This window comes from Pteropus medius, unplaced genomic scaffold (assembly GCF_902729225.1).
Source record: "Pteropus medius unplaced genomic scaffold, Ma_sr-lr_union100, whole genome shotgun sequence".
NCBI classification, from domain to species: domain Eukaryota; kingdom Metazoa; phylum Chordata; class Mammalia; order Chiroptera; family Pteropodidae; genus Pteropus; species Pteropus medius.
Window position 1 is genome coordinate 964,787 of NW_024346062.1, and position 23,816 is coordinate 988,602.

Below are 23,816 nucleotides of genomic sequence, written 5' to 3' on the forward strand. Positions count from 1 at the left end.
GCCCTTTACATATCATAAAGTGTTCACGTAGCATTTATACAAGAGACTTCTGCCTGTTACGTAAAAGGGGATGGAGATACTAGAGTGAACACCTTTCTACTCTGCTGATTCCATTTAAAAAATACATTCAAGTGTTGATGGAAAAGGGGTAAAAAAAGATTATGGTAACAACTCAGCACTCACTCTAGTAGAGTACTGTTCCACTTTATTTTGCTATTTTGTAATACTCTTTAAACAGTTCTTTACTACATGGTATATGCTTTTTAATACATGAGAAGTGAAAAATGGAAGCAGATATAAATGCCAAAAACTTTTTAGTTTCTTCCAGATATGGTCAAACATTGCTTTACAATTCAGTTTGCCAACTTCTAAAGTTAAAATTACCATGTGTAGTCCTAAAATATTGAATGCAACTTAGTCTAGACCAAAAAGTCTCCAAGACTGCAAGTGGCTGGGCTGCTCACTCAAAAGTTTCTCTGTAAAACAGCATTATAACTAGACACAGAGAAAGTCTGAGATTGGTTAACTGAAAGAGTGAGCATGGACATGATCTAAATGATCATAATCCATCTGAACTTTAATTTTATCAATGTATTTATACTAAAAGTCTAACATCTTCGACAGTCTCTTACTTCCAATACTATGATAAAAGGATGACCCTTTCAAACCTTTCTGGCTGGTACTGAACACAATGTACACAAAGAGACACAGCTTATGATCTTATTTTGGATTCAACTGATATCATTTTAAATTAATAAAGTAAAATGTGTTATCCAAAGAAAAGTTTATAATCACCAGAACAACTGAAATTAAATGGCTGCCAGTAATTGCCTCGAAAGGGTCTACCAAAATGTTACGAAAAGGAAGATTTATTTCACCATGTCCTTGAATCGCTTAAAAAGATACATATGATTATAGGTAATGTAACCCTTACATATCTTCTATTTTAGTAGGTTTTTTCTTTTCTTTTCTTTTCTTTTCTTTAAGCCAAGAACTCTTTCTCAAAGGAAATCATATGCAAAGCTGCACATATGAAAGGCAGGCAAAGGTGAAGCCTGCCCTGTTTGGAACTGTGACAAGAGCCCAGCAGGCTGCACAGTCTAGAGCACAACCGTCTCCCTTGGTTGTTCCAGTGGCAGTGCTACAGCATCCTGAGGGTGGAAGTGCACACCTGAAAACTACTGAATTAGTATATTAACCACATAATTCAAAATAATGCCTAGATCAGACTACTAATAAATGGCAAAGATAAGAAATTATTTAGCCCAATTCCAGTGTATCAGGACAATGACCAGACTTCATTTCATGTTTGTAACAATTACCGTTCACAGAGTCAACATGTATAAATAAAATATTGAATGCACAGATTCCCAGTTTTTCAAATTATCTGTCAAAAGAATAAATATATACGGTAGAGTGTAGAACCTAACTTCTTTGTTTTGCAAACAGCTTTAAAAATGAATTTTATCTAAAATTAGAGATAAAATTGAAGGAACAGAAACACAAATAAACAAACTGCAAAATCAGAGATTTTAAAGTTTGCTACATATTTTTAGAAGACATGGTAAAAAAAATAAATATTTTAACTCTAATTTCTACATAATGACAAAGCAAAGGATCACTTGCTTATAGCTACTGAAAACAATTTGATGGTGATAGAAAAGTAAAATGAAAAGTTTTATTAAATAGTGACAGTGGGTAGGTAAGGCAAAATTGCCTATAACTTTACACAACAGGAAAAAAATATCTGAATAGCATTCTGGAAAGGAACTGGCTGAAATCAAACAACTAGTTATTAGCAACAAAAATCTCTTCTCAAAGTTACCATTTACATGAAAGGGCCAAGACTTTTGCAGCCGGGATATGTTTCTTAATCGAGCAAAAGTGCCATGAAAAGTTTACTGTGCTCAATAATAAATGAAATTAACTTTATAAAATAAAAGCACAGATGGATACAAAATTGTCATCAATTTAAGAGGCCTATGTGGCATAAAACTTTTATTTATGAATTAAAACATAGTTAGATTTTTAAGTAGAAGAACCTAAACACTTTTTTTTTATATTAAAATTAAGATGAAGTCAATATTACAAAACACCTTCTGGATCAAGATTTATTTTTAAACTTTTTAAATAGTTTTTAATACTAACAATACTAAGCCATTGTAAAAAACATTGATTAACACTTTAAACATTTAAGCTCCTTAAGTATCTGAAAGCTTGACATATCATCTAATGCATGTATTATGACCATTTTTCCATTTTATGTACATTTTTCTATCACTTAAATACTATGTATTTCTAATCAACAAAAGTGAGATGTAATGCGCATTCAAGGCCTATTCATTCAGTTTGTGTACAAATCACTATAACATAATTGGTGAATTTTTAGTGCTTTATTTTCTATACAGCTGATTTTTAAAATCTACAATACAGCTTTCTAAAAAGACAAAATAGAAATATTACAAGATTAGAATAAATGTGTCATTCTTGGAACATTTAATGATGTCTTTAAACAAGTTTAAGACTTACACTTAAACGTTAAATATATACCATACTATATAACATATTGCAAACTAGGTAATAAAAAATTTTTAATTGTCGATATAGTGAAAAGAATAAGGTAAGCCTCTAGATTAATCTGCACAAAATAACTTCACTTTAAAGTATATTTAAATATTGATTTTACTAAAACTCTATAAGCTTAAGTGGAAAGAGAAAAAACATTTTAGAAATATAAAACTAGTTTAAAAGTTCAATAATATTTATCTATAAAGGCAAGAAATTATCTTAGGTATAAATTCACATGTGTTAGAATCACTTAGGTATAAATTCACATGTGTTAGAATCATCTACTTTTACAAGTGAGTCCTTCAAACAGTTGGGAATCAAAGATGTAAAGATTGAAAAAAAAATCCAAGATTTGGCAATGTCACTATGTAGTGACTCCTCACAAGGGCCTCTTGCTAGGTATCATACTAAGTTTATACACTATGCCATTAAGTATATATCAAATCAGTGCCAAAACAATGAATAACTATTCTTGCATTTATATTGCTCTGCAGCTTTCCAAAAGAACACAAGAAAAATGAGACCTCCTTCAATATGCAGATATCTAGATTTTACTACTCTTAAAGTTTTATACATATTTTGTAAAGCTCATCCATTTTCTTAGTATATTTTATAAGTGGAAGATTGTCCAACACTTACCTCTTTCCAAGGACTGACAAACTGTGTACGAGCATACCGAGTTAGCATGTGGATTATGACCACCTGCCCCCACTCTTCTACATCAACCAGTAAATTACACAGCTTGCGGTAATTCTTGTGAATCAAATCTATTCTATCCGGGCACACTTCTTCAAAAGCCATCACAACACTACCAGCTACCAGCTAGAAAAGAAAGAAATAGTAACTAATTAAAAAAAAGTTTTCCTACCATCAAAGATTCTACTCAGGTGTTATAAAGGAGAAATGAGTGTTATGACAATGTTTAACGTATTCAGGCACTTAATTAATAAATGATTATACATGTTTAAATAACGAATAAATTTTAAAGTGTCACCCCCTCAAATAATATTTTTAATAGCTGCAACATGTCTACAAAGCTAATATTTTTCTGCAGTACTAATGTTAGAAATTCTGGTAATTTTCTATTTCAGGTTAAATTTCAATAAATTGTTCATACACAGATTAAATATATTCGTCATGCACATTTTTCATTTTTAAAGCTAACCTACATTCTAATCTAAAGATTCATCATTTAGTACATAATAATACTCAGAAAAAGAATCAAGACAATAACAAGGACATCATGCCAGTTTAAAATGAGAATGACAATAATTTCACAATGAATTTATCTTAAAATGTGTGTGAGGAACTCATGTTTTTGGTACAAAAATACTTTAAAATTGCACACATTTTAATCTACCTGTTAATTTTTACCAATATAATGTATTTACCAAAAACATATACAAGCTAAAATTTTAGTACATTTTACATAACAAAAGGCAGCTCGCTCTATGATCAATTAATGAACTATAAATGCTGTTTTTGGAATTGTCACGCTTTTGCAAAGTGCCGAAATCAAGACTTCTTTGCTATAAAGATACAAGCTAAGCAAAAATATGCAATATACAAATACTTCTATATATGTACCACTGATAAATGTAGAGTTAGCCAACAGCATAATACGGTTTTGAAAAATATAAATTAATATCATATTCTTTCTGAACAAGGATCTTCATTTTAGTGTCTAAAATTTCCCCAATGACTTAAAATAAGCAATTAAATAGAAATATAACTTACTGAAATGGTACTTTTTGAAAAATATTAGATACAATGATATTCATATTTTTAGTATTTGTCCCTCTACTTGGCTGACATTTAGTTTATTAATATGCAACCAACAATACAATTGAAAGAAAACAGCTCAGAATATAGACTTGCTATTATGCTAAACAAGTTTCCAGTCCTGTGGGGATTTTATGAATTACCAATCAGTATAAACGTGAAGCTGCATTTATTGACTCCAGCCCTGCCCATGTACTGGTGCCCGCTGGTCCCAGCATGTATGCACCTCAATTGAAAAAGCAAAGAATTGATTATTTGTGTGAACTAAATAAAAATGTATTATATGTATAATTTTCTATTTGCTATTGATACGAAAAGGAAGTTAAGTTCATGTTTTCAACTTTATATTTTGATATCTTCTGCATAAATAAAGCTTCAAAAATTATATTCTTTGATAATCACATTTCTAAAAGAATGGAATTAATATCATTTAAAATCTCTTAAAACAACTAAGTTTATGACTATTTAACAAACTATCAAACTATAGAATAACTGTATTTGTGAAATATATTTATACCTGTATATATTATATATGTCAATCATGTTAATATAAGATATATTTATCAATTAGTAAAAGGTGTTCAAGGACACCTTTTAAGTTCTAAGTACCACTTAGAATTACTATTTCTACAGTAATAGTAATTCAACAGTTTAAGAACTACTATGTAAAATCAAGTTATTTTGCCTAAGCCTACAGATTCTTATTTTCAGTGTTTTGTAAACACCAAACAATTAAAAGAAAAATCAGCTCCCAGATGGTATTATATTTATTATATCAAGAGCTATAGATACCATATAATTCTAAAGTACTAACAAAGAACATGAAAAAAGAAAGAAAATAATTACTTAAGTACAAATAAAGTTTAAGGAAACCTAAAATAATTAGGAAGGATGTAAAGTACATTCACGAAACAAAAATGTTTTAGATATTTCATTGTACAGTTTAAACAAACTGGCCCTAGGCTAAACACTGCCAGAAGAATTGATAATTTTGGTCTATTTAATGTTCAATATTCTATAAAACTCCCAAAATTAAAATAAAATGATCTACTCAGATTTTAAAACCAAAAAATTAGTTTCCCCAAAACAAACAGTTAATTTCCATCTCACTGTGTCAATAGTAGCTTTTTATATAAGAGGAAAAATAAATCACTCCAACAAAACTAGCAATGAGCTCATCAAATTCAAATGCAGTTTTCCATTTATGTATTTTTTATATTAAAGCAATAAACATGGTTCATTTATCTTCCCTTGGTTGCCACGTTTTTCTGTGCTGTTGCTATGAACTTCAGCCATTAGCTGTGCTCCAAGGTAAACTACATGAACCATCAACAAAAGTGACACCCCATCTATGGAGTTCATATTTTCTCCAGATTATCTATGCTAGTTGACAAGCTGGTAATGAAAAAAATCACACTAAGCAAATGGTTCCTTTAATAACAATAAATTTTCTATAAAATTATGAAGGGTACAAAACGTTTCCTTGCATCTATTTTGTCATGAATTCTAATTAACGTTGCAAAAACCTGAGAGTGCTGGGTCATCACAAGAAGTGCATCAGGATTTGATTGATAATATGGTATAAGTTGGCCAATGCTGCCAAGATTTTCTTCTCTTAAATTAATAGCCATCCAACCTGCCCTAATCATACAGCCCAAATGATATTCCCCTTCTTATTTCAATTTTCTAGAGGCATGGAAAATGGGAAAGATAAGTCATTTATCTTCTAATAGCTGGATAATAGATCTATCACAACAAAACATCTGCACAAACTCAGAGATGTGGGTTTTCTTTTTTTTTTTGCTCACAACAGGGAGGCTTTCACCAACATTAAATCAATAACTTATAAAATAGTGTCTTAACCCCACAGTTTAGTTATGAACTATGAATATATTCATTAAACATCATCCTACGGCTAAATTGAAAGGAAACTTTGTCATCAAAAATATGTAAATAAACAACTCCATTTTTCAGTAGCCATTGACCAAACTCTGAACTCTGTTTTCAATTAGAAAGTTAAATGCCATCAAAAGGATTTCTTTAAAATTAGCCTGATAGGAAAAGAAAATAAATACCACCCTGCTTCCGAGGTGTTCCAGATAAGAGATTATCCACTGCTATGCTTAAATTGCTCAACAAATATGGATTTCTACATTTTTTAAAAAAAGTTACAAATTTAAAAAATGAATGTATAACTGAACATTTGAAAAGGTTTGTGGTAAAGAAGTGTTTAGGATATGTTAGACAGGATGAAAATGGTAAATCTAGAAATAGAAAATGAAGAAGTTATATAAAGAAAACATAATAAGTGATTAGAGATGACAGAATATAGATAAAATATTCCCTTTTAATTTCACTGACAATAGTTATGAGGTATCTATTATAGCTTTAAAATTTTAGATACCTTCAGACAACAGTTCCCTAACTGAGAGGGGGCTCTTATACTAGGAATCTTGCAACCTCAAACTCAAACCACTAACCCTATTGAAAGAAGTATAAAGATGCAAGTAATCTGCAAGTATTGAAAACAGAAAATGAAAACTAATTCACCTGATGAAAATTACCCACATACAAAAAATCAATATTAAAGCAAAAGAAAACTGTAACAACACTACAAAATGAATTAAGTACCTTCAGAGAAGCCTTTGAAGATCAGAAAAATGAATGTGAATCAGAAATTCAAAAACGAAGAACAGAAATGAACAAAAGACATCAGGAAGAAATGAAACAGGAGTTGATTGAAAGCAGGAAAGAAACAGAGGGAAAAAAACATCAGATATGATGATTAAATTGTAAGGTGCCTCAGAAGGAAATAGTTGAATCAAACTTTAATAAGGGGCATTAAGAAAAAGTAGAAAAAGAACCAAGGAAATAGAAATAATGTAAAGAAGTAAAAAGGTTTAGAGAAACAGCAGTTGAAACGTAAAATAGGCAAAAAAAGATCCAACTTACATAAAACTGAAATCCCTGAAGAAAAAGTTAACTGAACAGAATTAATATTTAAAACTATAATCTTTTTTTAAAAAAAAACAAGCCCACTACTTTACTAGAAATAATATAAGTTCTGAATTTACATTTTGAAAAGGCTCAATGGGTACCAGGAAAAAGCTGATTCACTTTAAGTAACCTTGAGACACCATATAATACTATTATATTTCAAAGATAAAGAGAAAATCCTCAGGGTCGGCATGTCACTTAATGCAGACACATTACAGGCATTTTCTTTAGACTAAAACAAGGCAAGGATGCCCACCATCTCTACTACTATTAAACACTCTACTAAAGGTATGAGCCAATACAATTAGACAAGAAAAATTAGTCATAAGAATTGGAAAAGTAAAACAACTTCTACTTGCAGATGATGTAATTCATTTTCTAGAATAAACTATGGAGAATGAAGGACAAAACTAAATCAAACAAAGAATGAATTCAGTAGAGATAGTATTTAAAATTACCGTAAGGAAAATCAATAGCTTTCTTATATACCAATATAACGAGTTCAATGATATAATGATAAAGAAATTTCAATTTATAATAGCATCGAAGAAGCTAGACTAAATATAAAAAGCAACTCTAAACCAATATTTAACTCAGGAATCTGTATCTCATGCTAGCAGTCCTGAAACAATACTTTCTCTGCATTTTGGAACTGAGCAAATATGTAAATATGCTGTGGATAATGGGAGCCAGATTTCCTAACGTTGAAGAAGGTGAAAAGGCAGGAAGCTAGAAGGAACTCTGTGCTGTTACATGGAATTAGAGGTATTCAGTATAAACTATCGCTGTGTAATATAGATAGAAAAATAGATATAGATGTTTTTAATTTTTAAAACATAAATATATACTATACTACACTTTAGAAAAAAAGAGTGCCTCATAAATGATAGACCATCAAAGCCCCCAAAAGATCAATCTATGAACATTGGCATGACACAAACCATTTGTGAGACAAAACATTAAAAATAGTAGTAAACATCTAATTGCAAGAATGTAATAAATTCCACAATCATTCAACGCATATGAAATACCTTCTATGAAAAGGTACTCTATTTCTTCTACTGTGTTTTAGAAATAAATGGTCAGAAATCAAGAACAGACATTCCAAATTTATAAAGAAATTGTCCTTTACATTCCTTTTTGAGTATGTCTTCTCATTTGCCATTATTTATGGTATCAGGCACTGCGCTGAGGGTTTTATGTACAACAATTCATTCAATACAAACAAAACCTTTATACATTAGAAATTATAAGCCTTACAAGTTTGGAAACTGAAACTTATGAAGGCTTGATACATAGCTACCAAGCGGCAGAAGTTCAGACACAAATCCAACTCTAATTCCAAAGACTATAATTTTCACTTGTGATGTACCTTATTTGGGAAGACATGCACACATTACACATGGAGATTTCATTTCTAGGCCATGCAACAAATTTAGTGTATAATGTAGCAGAAATCATGGTAAATTACATTAAAATAAAAGATATCTCTTGTAGCTCTTACTGTATTCTCCACAGTATTTAGCAAATGTCTTGTATACAGAAAAAACTAAATGTTATTTTATTATTACTAAAATCAAGTTAACCACTATATCAATAATATTGATTTCGTATCTGGGTCATAGAAGCAGATAACAAGTATACCATACAGAAGACAGAAAGGAATTAAATTTCTTGTCTCTGTCTTCATTTATTGAGCAAATCTATATTTGCTTACTTGCTACATTATACCAAATACTACAGAAGGAATGCAATTAAGCTTTCTGTTACATGACAGACTAAAAGAAATTTGCTGATTGGCCTAGGAATGAAATCTTCAAGTATAACCTCATGTAAAATCCAGTATTATTAAAAATATATAGTGAAAAATTCATTAAAAAAATTAAAATGTTTAACAGAACATAGTTACTTAATGTAAAAAGAAAGCGGTAAAGAATAAGGAACAAAAAAGTTATGAAACAGAAAAACAAGTAAAATGGAAGCTGTAAATTCAACTCTATCAATAATAACATTAAATGTAAATGGATTAAACTGTTTAACCAAAAGGCACATCTTGCCAAATTGGATTAAAAAACAAGATCCAACTATATTTGATTTAAAAAGTACCAACGGGTTGAGAGTATAAACAAAGAAAAAGATATATCACGCAAACAGCTACCCAAAAAAGCTGGATTGACTATACTTATATTGGACAAAATAGACTTTAAAATAAAAAGCATTACTAGAGGCAGAAGGGCATTTTATAATGAAAAAAAGAAAACAATTATAAACATACATGCACCAAACATCAGAACTCCTAAGTATATTAAGTAAACACTGGCAGAATTAAAAAGAAAAAGAGACAGCTCTACAATAATAGTAAACTTTAATGAATATTTTCCATAATAGATCATAGGGTAAGCCATGTAACAATAGCTATTTGGGGCTAGTGGCTACTGTATCAGATAGCTGCTATAAATGGATATATGCTCCTTGGTGGTATCATCCTAAAATCTGCTGAGATCTTTTCCTCAATAGTTGAGCCATACAGGTGGGTACAGAATCCTCCATCACAGACACCATTACACCATTCTCCAGAGGTCTGCTCACAGACCCCATGGGTCATCACTATTCCTAGATCTCATTATCACTACACAAATAGAATGGGAGTGGGGAAGGGAAGGAGAGGAGATATTACATTCCCAAAAGATATTAGCCAGTAAGATCATTCTTACCAGCCAATAAAAGTCTTATACATACGAAAATGTTTTTTTGAAAAAACATATTTATAATATTAAAATGCACCCCTCTAATTTTTCAGTATCTCTTTAACACTTCTTAATACTTCATGTTAAAACAATTATTTGTTCCTAGGTGATTTAGCCTTTAAAAATCCTAAAAAAGCATTGCTTGAAATAAAAATTTTGCCACTAAAATCAGTCAATGATTTAGCCACAGATTAAAGAAAGGATTTCTTTTTGCTCTTCTTCAGACTCTGATGACGAAACATGTAACAAACTAAAATTCTAAATGCAATCCTCTTTACATGGCCATTTTTATTCTTCAAGGATTTTAATGAACTCCAATAATATTTATACCATTTCAAAATCAATAAGAAAAATTATATCAAATATACAGTGGTAAAATGATACTCTGTAAATAAAACACAATTCTTTTTCACAGTTTAAGTTTCCTTTAAATATTCTTTGGGGGAGGGCACACCTCCTCAATTAGAGAGGTCTTTTATTTCTTTACCCCTATCATGTCATGAATTCACAGGGAACGAGTTCCAGCAGCTCATGCTCCTCTCCACTGGTTCTCACGGTGTGCTTCTCAGGGTGGAGCAGGCTGGCATTCCAGTTGAACCTAGGTACCTTTCTCTTTGGATTCCTTCTTTTTTTGATCATTTTCCCTCACACATTTCTAAGAAGCTATCCTGGCTCCTGGAGTACCTTAATGTGCTCAACATGCACATTAATTCTCTTGGCAAGAACCTTGCCCTTAACTTGTTTGTTTACAACAATGTCAACCACATGCTGGGTAACACTGTAGTCTCTTCCAGTTTTGTTATTGTAACATTTGAGGGGCATTCCTTTTTGAATAGCACTCATTTCCTTGATATCTACAATAATTTCTGGTAGATTTGCATGTATGTGGCCAAAGGAACAACTCTATATTTTTTAAAAGGCCTAGAGAACATATAGCAGGTGCCTCACCTATTTCCCTTAGTATTGGTCATTTTGGCAAATTACTGGAGGATGGCAATTCTGGCCAAAAGGTTAAAATACAATTTACTTCAACATAAAAAGGCATTACTTACTGTGCTTTTATCCTTCAGAAGTTTTTCAATGACTTCAATTAACATTTCCTTCTGCTCTGGATCAAGGCTAAGACATAAAAAGAACATACATTAAATTTTTTCCCTTTAATTCTAACTTTAAATGAGGCCAATGATTTCAAGAATATTGAGAAATTTTAAAATAAATTTTAAATTTTAAGTTTAAAATTTTTAAATTTTCATTGTAAAAATAAAAACAAAGAGAAAACAAATTTAAAGTAAAAGGGAATGCTTTTCTCCCAAATGGCTAACCTTTCTCTCTAAAGTTGCTGATATTAATTAAACCCAGATACCAATATCATTAAGAAAGTATTTAAAGAACAAATTCACTTCTAAAAAAAAGTTAGAAACCCTTAAGAAATTAACTACAAGTAAATAAACCACAATTTTTTTTAACTGTGGAGATAAAAATAACAGGATAATCATTTTTTTTAAACTATGGATATATAATTGTCAAAAATGAATATACAGAATTTCCAAATAAGAATTTTGTATCATCCTAGTTCACTGATGCAGACATGTATTATAAAACCTGCCATCTAAAACCAAGAAACATAAGCAAAGGCTTACATAGGTACAGAATTAAGAAATGCATCTTAATAGCAGCTTTAAGCATTGAGATATTGACAACATGATTTCTTCCCAACATGGAATTCAATTGTTGGGTTACTGAAAAGCTGAACAATGGGTATACCAAGATAAATAAGACAGAGTTTAGTAAACAGTCCCAAACATAATCACATCGTATAACAGATAAATAAAAGGGATTATGAAGATAAAGAGGAAGAGCACAATGAAGGCAGGAAGGTTAGGGAGGATTTCTTATAGGAATTGACATCTTAGAGGAATCTTAAACAACTTGACCTTAGGGCTGGAGAAAGGAGGAAATTTTCTAGGTAGAGACTAAAGGAGGAACAAGAGATGGTAATGAAATAAAAATATTTTATGAAGAGGATTAACCAACAGTACTGAACTACTAGACTGTAAATTCAAGGCAAGGAGAGTACAAGATGAAGCTGAAGAAATAAAATGGAGCCCAGTGATAGACTTTTAAACCATCACAGTAAACTCTGATCTTATTCTACAAGTTTATAACAAAAAAAAAAGACAATGAGTGAGAAGCATGTTATCTGACAGTTAATCTAAGAAAATGAGTTTTTACTTTGTACAAGCATTATATGTTTATTATTAATCATTATAATTATCTGAACATTCAACCTTTCAATTCTTTCAAATTTCAGTTCCAGTCTCTCTTCTCTAAGCAGTCTTTCCTAACTTATGCCATTCCATTACATCTTTACATTATGAAACCCCATAATGCCCTAACTATTAAAAAGCATTTTTAGTGTGCCTCTGTATATACATATAAATCATATGTTAAAATCTTATTCAATTATAGATTGCCTTTAATTACTTGGCATATTTGATTTTTTTCCTCAAATATGTGATAATACATCCCCTACTGTTTTCAAACATTTTACAAACATAACACCAGTAACATAAAATAATCTTGATAAAAGTTTGTAAAATAAATGGTAACAGAAAATAATACTAAATTATCACAGGTAATTTTTTTGGCAATATGTTTACCACAGAGATCAAGGCATTGTATTTTAATAAAAACATCATACAAATACGGTATGGTGCTATATTTAAAAATTAGTATTTAAAAATTATTTAATAAAATAGCTCTTGTAAAGAATCAGACATGGAAAAATAGAAAACAAAGTAAGTCCAAACGATAACATACATACAACTCTACCCTACAATAAACAAACAAAAAATCTTAATTTTCTAATAATATATGTGTATGTGTACATGAGAGACTATATAAATGGGAATTAAAATTCTGATTATTTTTAAGTTATAAAATTTATAAATTATCCCAGGCTCTAATAGGCTCACAAGTAAAAACCTGCATAGGGTCTCTAAAACCGAAACAAAACTAAAGATGTCTTAAGAATGTGGGAGAAAAACACAGTCACTGTGTGAACTTAGAACAGACTAGTTCTAAGAGCTAATAAAATAAGCCATGGGCTATAACATTACATATAGCATTAGAGATCTTTGATACTAACAAAGCACCTACCTGTATAATTTTTGAATTGCATGGGCTGCATTCTTCCTAACATATGGTGATAAATCAGCAGAAGCTTCCTTAATAGCAAGCATCATAATCGGTACAATAATTGGCACTCTAATACTTGACAGAACTCTCAAAGCACTTGCACGAATTAGTTGATTTGGGTCCTAAAAATAGTGCAAAAATATTCATCAAACTTTCAAATTTACAAAATTTCAAAGACATCTTTATGACACAGTTAATAGGTTCTTTTAGGGTGCGATATAACAATAGCAAAAAAAAAAAAAAAAAAAAAGCTACTTAATTTAAAATAAACAACCAGTATATGGAAATGGATAAGGAAAAAAAGAGAATTAAATATTTACTTCTCAGAATAATGTTTTAACAAGAAAACTAATGATTTCAATTCTAGTTGATCACTGATTACTAAACATGCTAGGTTTTTTGAGTTTTGTATTAAAATGCTGCAGGTCACAAATTTTATCTTTAAAAGAATCATGTCCCCTCTTTGCATACTTTCAACAAATAGTTGGTATAATGATGAAGATGCATGAGAATGATTATGCTGAATATAAACATACAGAAACTGAAACGTAGGGCAAGGTCCAGTTGGTTATATAAATTATTTTCTAAGGGTATTGAATAGGCACTGTGAGAGGCCTTTCAACTCTTCCAAAAACACTACTGTGCCACTTAGTGAATTATTGCTCCACTTCTTTAAATGACACACCTATAACTGTGCAGAAACCCTGTAGCTATTTGCCTGTTCACTCTATTATTTACCTTCAGAGCTCGCTGAAAAGTACTTATGGATAAGAGTGCCAGATCCTGCTGTTCTTCGGCATATCGAACGAGGTAAACATATACCAACTTCTTGATCTGTTAAAAAAAAAAATCATTTAATCCTAGCCAGAGTAATTCAAAATTCTGTATTTTCTATACCAAAATTTATTCTTAATTTTCTTGAAGTAAATAAGTGAACCTGGTCATAGCTTAGATTGTAAAATAAAGATAATATACTGTAGAATAAAAAATGACAACAGAAAACTCTTGTAAAATAAGAATTTTAATAATTCAATCTATAATAGTAACATCCTATCGAGATGTCCTTCCTCTTAAAGGGAATAAAAAGTCCCTGAGCAAAACTCATAAAAGAATATTAAAATATTAAGTGAATTGCAAAAACATTTTCAAAATGAGGGATACAAATAATAGAAAGAACTTGGGCTCTGTCCGCTAACTATGTGGTGTAGGAAGGAGCTTATGTTTCTTCATCTGTCAAAAGGTGCTGGAACCTCAAATCTGATTCTATAGTAATATTCACATTCCAATATGCATTACATGATATCATCTGCTCAGTAAGAATAATATGTGACAATAATACCAATTTAATGTAATAAAAATTCCAAAAGTCAGGGAGTGTGTTCTGAAAACTGTTTTTAAAGACAATTTAATCGCTAAGTTTATAACAAAATTATGATGAACAGAAAAGTTAAATGAAAATTGCTTCCTTCTGTCACTGCTCATAGCCTGTATCTCCCTTCTCAAATATCCTCAGATAGAACTGCCTGATTAATCTCCTTATATATCACTATAGTACATACCTAAGTTTATGAAATGTTCAAAGAGCATAAGAAATGAAAGGAAGTAGCTGGAAATAGCTAGAATTGATGCTGCAAAGGAGAAACAGTGCTACGCTGGCCCATATTTTATATCATACTAATTAATCTATAGTACTTTCAAGACAACTGTTATGGCCTTCTTTCCTTCACACTCCAATTTCTCCTGACAGAGCACAGTTTTGCATTCCTTTACCAACCTTCTGCTCACTTCTGAACTCACTCCAATTTGTCTCTAATTCTTTCAGTGTGGCATTCTAAACCACAAATGAAGTCTAAGCAGAACACACTAGATAAGACTTTGTTCCAGATATGGTGCTTCCACTGATACAACTCATTCTTAATTTTAACAATATACATTTTCCAAATGCACTATTGACTAAATCAACCCATACTTGAGTACTGTCCTAGTGAGGTTTTTATCTTCTTTTAGAAGAAGGGCAAGATCTTCCATTTACCTATAAAAATTTTCAATAACTTAAATTCAACCCAAAATTATCCTAAGATAATTTTTGACCTTAATTTGTAATTCAATTTATTTTGCTATTCTTCGTAATTTCATGAGCACAAGTGAAAACTTAATGAACGTATTTTCTACATCATCATTATTAACAAAAATGCTAAACACCATTTTAAGTTGTTATCAATCCATTATTCCATACTATATCACAGGGTCATGGGTGAAAGTAACAAAAATTTATTTCCAATTACTTTTTATTGCTAAATGAATCCATAAAATCTTAAAAACAAAATCTACAATCCTTAACTCAGTACTCAATATAGTCCAAAATCTGTCTCAAACTTCCCTTCTAGTCAAACAGAAACAGTTCCTAAATATAACTTGCATTTTTTATTTCTATCTCCATTGAGGTTATCACCTATTGTTCCCCAAGTTCCATTCGTCAAAATCTTACACAAAAACAAAAATAAAATTATAAAAAGTCTATTAATATGTGAATAGTAAAATACAGTACATCCATATAACACTATACTATCCAGCCACTACATATAGAATTAAATAAATCTACATCTGACATTAAAAATATGTCCTTGTAAAATTTTTAAAGGTGTATAAAAAATAGATACACACATATCATATTTTTATCAATCTAAGATAGACCATCAATTTTAAAATGCACCATTATATCATGAACCACAAAGAAAGGAATAAAAATCCCTGCCAAGCATAAGTCACCGTCAATTGTTAAGGTAAGTCCCAACTGTAGATACTTTAAAATAGAAAACAAATGTCTTAGAATGAACACAATACGGTAATAATAGTAAATACATATATGGCACTAACTATGTGCCAGGCATTGTTCCAAATGTTTTCTTAGATTAATTCATTTTATATTCACTACTCAATGAACAGGTCTTACTATGCCTATTTTACAGATTAAGAAACTGAAGCACAGGGAAGTTAAGCAACTTGACTAATAAAGCACATCTATTAAAGGAAGAACCAGGATCCACACCAGGTGAACATAAAAGTTGAGAAATCTATACAGTCAAATGTTAACAATGATTATCTCTGGATGCTGGCATATTTATTAATTTTGTGTTCAGATAAAACAATAAAGATATTTTCACTTTAGGGATGAATCTTATCTTTCCAGACATCCACCAACACAAAATGATATTTTCTCTAATTATAAAAGTATTTTAAATCTCTTCTTCATAAAAAATCTCAAGCTGAAATTATTTTTAAGATCCCTACAAAGACAGCTTTTTCTGTAGCGTTGGCAACATACAGCCACCAAAACTGTTGTAAACCTGTTTAATAGATCATTAAAAACCCAGCTAAATGAACAAACTTTTGGAAGTTAAGCAATCTGTGAATGTTAATCAACCAGGAACAAACTCTATCCAAAAAAAACACACCTCTGACTGCCAATCAATCAATAGCAGTCTCACCTAAGTGACCACACATCTACATATGGTCTCAATCCACTTGGTCCCCTGAAAGTCCATAAGCCAAGTGGAACCAAGTGATCTTATACAAATGGGTTCCCAAATTATGTGATAGTAGTATACAAGATGGCAACCAAATGATCCAAAATATAACCAATGTATTAGATTATTTTTAAGTGGAAATACAAGTTTTTTAAATTCTTAAATTCCTAAATTATAATTTAAGAATTTAAAAAATTCTTAAATTCTTAAATTATAATTTAGGAAGCACATATCTAATTGAGGTAAAGATAATTTTCTCCCCAACCAGATTTTAAAGTTCCTAAGATTACAACACTTATAGGTTCTGATTTACAGTAATTTCAATGTATCAAATCAACACACAAGAGGTATTTAAGTAGATATTTCTCAAATCTACCCTGGAACGAACATGAGTTTATTTAGTTCAGGAACCATTCCTTACTTATTTATATATTTTCATTACTCATCACATTGGAGGCATATACTAAGAGCTCAATAGTTACCAGCTGAATGAAAGAAACATCACAACCCAATGGCAGACTGAAAAATATGAAGATATTTTTCATTAGACTGCTACATTTAGGATCTAAGTTACCACCACCAATATAATTCACCGACAATCGACATACTATGAGGAAATGATAAGTATTAAGAAGATTATCTCCAAAGTCTTTAATTAAGAAATTAATTATTTAGAAATAATTAAGAAATTAATCATTTAAAATATTCTTTCTCCTTACTAATTATATTCGTATCTCCATCTACAATTCTCTGGAAAGTTTTGAAAGAATGGGTTAGAGTCCACCTATCCCCTCATCTTGTGATTTCCCAGTAACACCTTTATTTACCAAGTAACTGTACAGCCAACTTTTTAAAGCTGAATTACAAGCTCCAGAATATATCCAGAGGTTTATATTGGCAACATTAAAACATTCAGAAACACAGCTGAGCTAGCAGGTATTGCTATAATTACTCACTATTATAGAAAGATTTTTGTGACTGTTATAGTAAAAGTATAACAATATTAAATCACAGAAGGTTGCAAAACACTAAATTTGTTCTAGTTCTGTTATAAGATCAATCAATATTGACCACAAGAGGCCTATGCACTGACTGGCTGCAGGTGTGCAGAGAAAGCCTACTTTCCCTGAAACCATTCTGTGACCAGAAATGGGAGTACTTAAAGCTCCGTGACTACAACATTCTCTGATCAGTTACTTTCATTCAATGTTACAACACTCCTTGCTGTAAAGCTAATCATAGCAGAGCCCCAGTAGGCTGGAAGAACACAGGCAGATCTTTTTAATTAGTTTATCAATACTGGTACATCAAACTTCATGAGTTATTGACTAAACCTTTGATTATTTCTGTACTATAACCACTGATTGCTTACTAGGTCACTTTTGGTATCATTTGACATCGAATGGCAGATGACGTATAGCTCAACTGTGTGTCTAAGGGAGCATGTACTTGTAAAAATGAAATTTTGCACTTGATAGCAATAAAACATCAATCAATTCTTTGAACATAAATTTTGAAAAGCTTATGTCAGTTTTCCCAAAACATCTAAGGATTAAGCATGTTTCAAAAAACTAAAACGATATTTCAAGAACAAAAGAAATCCAAACAAATCTAATTATGTTTATAGGGACATTTTTATTGTAGAACATTAGGCAGCATACCAGAATCTGATTGTAAAGGAAAAGATGAACAAATAGAAAAGTTCTACTATTATAACTGAAAAGTACATACAGCTTTGAAGGAACAATAACTACTACAGAATTTTCTGTTTATAAGAAGACTACAAGTTCAGGGAGAACTCGTTAATTTATAACCAATATCTAAGGAGTTAGTTATTTCTACCCATATTTAAAACATAACAAATTTATACCAATGCCAGATACCTCCCAAAGGACAGCTAATATCCAATGTTGATAAGTGGTCAAAGACACTAAGGTGGAAAGAGGAGGAAGAACTCACCAAACGGCAAGGACTGCTCTAAAAGGGTCTATGATGGGTTCTGAAGCCAAGCAACCTGGCTTTGGACTTTGACTCTTCCACAGACTAGCTGTGACCTTGATCAGATAATTTAACTTTTCTGTTACCTTGTCTTCATATACAAAATATAGAAAATGACAGAACCAAACTCAAAGGGTGATGTGCGAGGGGGTACTATTGTATAATGTTATTTGAAAGTAGACTGTGATAACTTACAGATGTATATTGTAAATCCTAGTGGAAGACTGTAATAAGTTAAAGATGCACACTGTACACTCTAGAAGAGCATCTACCGAATAAACAAAACCAAGAGATGTGGCTTTAATTATAATATTAATCCTTAATTATAAGTGAAAAATTTTCCCTATATCCTTAATTTCTACCTGTTATACTCCATTTATCTCCATTTAAAATATCTGCCCTGACATCACCAGATCTTTGAAAATATTCTTCAGTGGACACTGTTTCTTCTCCCAAACTTCCCAGACTCAAAAAGACGACCAGGCATATTTCTTGATGATCACAGTTGCTAACAATGGGCAAATAGGAGGCATGTCTGTTGGCATTTTCACTTTCATGCAGATATCACAACTTCTACCAAGGAAACATACCCTCCTCAAAAATCAACAAAAATCTAGCGATACTTAAATATCTTATGTTGCATTTTAAGTAACTAAAAAGTATGATTTTTTTTACAACAAAACAAATCATGAAAATTATGAATCAGAATGGTACCTCAATATTTTTACTGGCCACATTCTTCACAACAGCAGGAAACAATTCAGATGCATTTTTCCCTTTTGCAATCATCTGAAGAATTAAAACAGAATATTAGAGCCAAATCTTTTTAAAAATTATTCATTTGAAAACAAACCACAAATTCCACATTATTTAAAAGACTGAATCAGCAAATAAACTATGGAATTAACATGTTAAACTGAGTTATCTTACTTATCCCAACCATCTGTGGCAAAGAGCAATCTATCTCTTGCATAGCAATATAAATACAAAAATACACAGACATTTTAAGGAAGAAATATATAATAGTTTAAGACACATAAGAAAATATTTACAATAGTTTTCTCTGGCTAATAGGATTGTAAATACTTTTTAAAATATTTGTACTAGTCTTCATTCTCCAATTCTTACATTAAAGAGGTACTACATTTGCAATGGGGGTGGAAAATAAATGTTATTTTGCACAGAGTCTTTTCTCCTTGGTTTTATTTCATAGGTTCCTCTACTTCTCCAACTATTACTTTTTAAAGTTCCCTTCACCAAGTCCTCTGTCCATTCAAGTTCTGTGTACCACCACCTATTCGGGCTACACTATTCTACAACTTCTGAAATTGCTAAGATTTCATTCACTCTCATGACTTAACTCTAACCTTTATTGGGATCAATTCCACAAACTCTAGCCCTAACTCTTAGTTCCACTCCTCTAACTGGGCATCATTAGATGTCTCTCATCCCAAAGTAGTTATGTCTAAAACCAAACTAATCTTTCATTAATGCTAGAATTTCCCTTCGCACTGCTACTGCCCTAGCATAGGTCAATAACCTCACAAAGGACTTTTTTCAACAATCTCCTCCTCCTATCCATAATGTACATCGCTGACGATTTAATACGCTTAAAACACTATTTTGCACGTCAGCCTCCCTCAAAGATTTCAAAAGCCCCTGACTGCCTAAGAGTTCAAACTATTTCACTTAATATTTAAATACCCTCACAATTTGCACTAATACCTCTTTTAAGCTCATCAACCATTATTGTTCTACACCAATGCTACTATGAAGATAAACTGATCTATCCACTACCAGTATATTCTCTGGCTCCTTTACTGTGCGCCTGTCATGTCCCCAACCCAACTCTTTCTTATTTTTTTAAGTTCTAACCTTTTATCTAATCAAATTTTATCATTCTCCCTTGCTAGAGTCATCTCCTAACACCTAGCTCACTATGGCATCCAATCCTAATTTCCTCTGGAATATTTTAATCTACATTCTTCATTTGAAATTTCCAATGTGCTATCTTTTATTTCTGTTTATTTCAGTTTTATGTCTACCTGTATTCCCATATCCTTCAGTTTCATTCTCAGAATATATTTTTATGTTCTTCAATAGTCCAGACTTTGGTAGCCACAAAATAAAATTTTAACTACAGGATAATTTTTTGGAAAGAGATTCTTAATGAACTACATACCATATCTAAGAAACTATCTTAAAAAATAGAAAGTATTAGTTTTGTGAATTTACGACAAATGTTTTATAAATACCATGTGATACTTTAAGCATTACAATCTCAGTTAGCAATTTCTCAGAAGACCTTTCTACATGACAGCTTTAAGATACTCTAAAACAAGCTAGTCCTTTCATATTCTATTTCCTTACCTGTACTATTATTTGAGTATTTTGTAAAATCTGCTTAGTTTTACAGAAACTTCACAAAATACTTCAGCTAAAACGTCTTTATATGATTTTTACACCTCTCTCAATTTCCTCATCTGTAAAATAAGGAGAGAGTGATTAAATGTTCTCTAGGGCCCCTACCTTCAGTTACTCAATGATTATCTAACGTAAGTCAGAGATCCTGTCCTATTACATCCTATTCTAAGGTTTCCTCAACTTTAGTCTACAGAATGATATTCAAAAAGATGCTAATACATAAGGGAAGAAAAAATCCTACTGTCGCATTCACTCAACAAATATTTGCTGAGAGGACACTACATGCCAACGACTATTCTAGGTCTTGGGGATACAACCAACAATACAAAGTCCTTGCCTGTTGGCAATGAGTCTTTCTACTGGGGGTGAGGAACAATAAACAAATGAATGTAATATGAGAAGTGGTAAAAGAGAGTACTATGCTTTGGTTAGTATTTGCATGGTATATATTTTCCCATCCTTATATTTTTAATCCATCTATATCATTATATTAAAAATTGGGTTCTCCTAGGGAACATATACTTGTATCTCGATATTTTCATCCAATCTGACAACCTCTTTTAGTTGGTGGCTTTAGATCAATTATATTTAATATAATTATTGTATTTATATATAGGTCTACGATCTTATGTTTTCTGTTTATTCTCTGTGTTTTCTGCTCTTCTGATCACCATTAATCCCCATTACTTGGTAATTTTTTAGCACTTAGTATTTTAATTTTTATATTGACTTTTTGACTATATCACTTTGTATAACTTTCAGTGGTTCTTCTATAGGGATTATCAGATAAACAGATAATCAAACCTTTTAGTCTACTTAGAATATTGTACCACAACAAATAAAATGTAGAAACTTTACAACCCTATAGGCTCTTTTAATCCCACCTCCCTGCAAGCCTGTATGTTACAGCTATTATACAATATATTACATCCACATCCATTGAAAACCTTTGAGAGTGGTATAACTTAAGAAGAACAAAATTAGTCCTTTATGTTTATAAGATATTTGCCATTTCAACTGATCTCAATCAAAATCCATCTGCTATCATTTCCCTCCCGCCTGAAGAACTTCTATTACAGTTCATTAAAGCAGATCAGCTAGAAATACTGTTTTTCTTCACCTGTAAATGTCTTTATTTTACTGTATTCTTGAAGGGTATTTTCACTGGATAGAGAATTCTAGGTTAACAATTACTTTCCTTCAATACTTTAAAGATGTTCCACTGTCTTCTGGCTCCCATCGTTTCTAATGAGAAACATGGAGTTATTCGAATAACTGCTCCCTTGTATGTAATGTATCATTGTTTTCCAGGTGCTTTCAAGATTTTTTCTTTATTTTTAGTTTTCAACAATTCAATTGCTATTTGTTTAGAAACAGTTTTAAGTTTATCCTGATTGGGGTTCGCTGAGCTTCCTTCATTTACAAATGTATGTCATTCATCAATCTAGGAAGTTTTCAGCCATTATTTCTTCAAATATTTTTCTGCCTTAATCTCTTTCTGTTCTCCTTCTGGACATATTTGTTAGATCTTTTGATATTATTCAATGCGACCCTGAGGCTTTGTTCATTTCTTTTCTTTTTAATATCTAGTCTGCAAATTGACTAATATCTAATGATGTCTTTAACTTCTCCCTCTTTCTGCTATTATATCCATTCTGTTATAGAGTCAATCCAGGATATTTTTTATTTGAATGATACTATATGCATAGCAGAAATTTCAATAAATTTCTATAGATGTGGTTCTCTTGAGATATTTTAGAAAACTATCTACTCATTAGTTACCACCATCTGAGGAATAAGTGGATATAGGATATTCCTTCCCTAGCACAACTTACCATTTGATCATAAGTGGCTCTAATATTACCTACTACTGAAATATAAGACAAGAAAAGTAAACGTTCAAGTCTTTTACCCATTTTTAATTGAACTGCTGCTCTTCAGTTGTTTACTTGTATGAGTTTTTTATATTTTTTAGATATTAATTCCTTAACAGATATGATTTGAAAATATTTTACCCATTCTGCGGGTTGCCTTTTCACACTGTTGATGGTGCCCTTTGATACACAATTTTTATTTATTTAATTAATTAATTTATTTATTTATATTATGGTGACATTGGTTAACAAAATCTAGTAAATTGCAGGTGTACAATTCAACAGTAAGGCATATATATATTGTACTGTGTGTTCACCACCCATAGGTAGATTTCTTTCTGTCACCACATATTTGACCCCTTTTACCTCATCTACTTCCTCCCACCCCTCTACCCTCTGGTAACCACTAGTCTACTGTCCATGTCCATGAGTCTCTGTTTTTTTAAATTTTCGTTTTTTAAATTTTGATAACTATTTTTTTTTATTTGTTGCTCGCCTTTCAGTGTTATAGCTAAGAATCCTTCAATAAACCCAATGTTATAAAGCTTTTGCCTTATGTTTTCTTCTACAAGTTTTATACTTTTAGCTCTTACATTTAGGTCTTTGATTTGTTTTGATTTATTTAAGATAAGGTATAAGGTAGGGATCTAAATTCATTCTCTTGCTTGTGGATATACGGTTTCACAGCACCATTTATTGAA

At 31.1% G+C, this 23,816-nt stretch overlaps 1 protein-coding gene across 2 annotated transcripts in view; it reads right to left on the reverse strand.

Moving 5' to 3' along the window:
• Positions 1–23,816, reverse strand: part of AP3B1 (adaptor related protein complex 3 subunit beta 1) — a 212,354-nt gene that overhangs the window by 153,001 nt on the left and 35,537 nt on the right. For both annotated transcript variants that reach the window (XM_039874889.1, XM_039874890.1), the window contains exons 3-7: positions 19,532–19,606; positions 14,031–14,126; positions 13,254–13,414; positions 11,147–11,213; positions 3,208–3,390 (exon numbers count right to left, since the gene is read on the reverse strand). In XM_039874889.1, the coding sequence (XP_039730823.1) occupies positions 3,208–3,390; positions 11,147–11,213; positions 13,254–13,414; positions 14,031–14,126; positions 19,532–19,606 (582 nt within the window). The remainder of the gene's footprint in view (positions 1–3,207; positions 3,391–11,146; positions 11,214–13,253; positions 13,415–14,030; positions 14,127–19,531; positions 19,607–23,816) is intronic.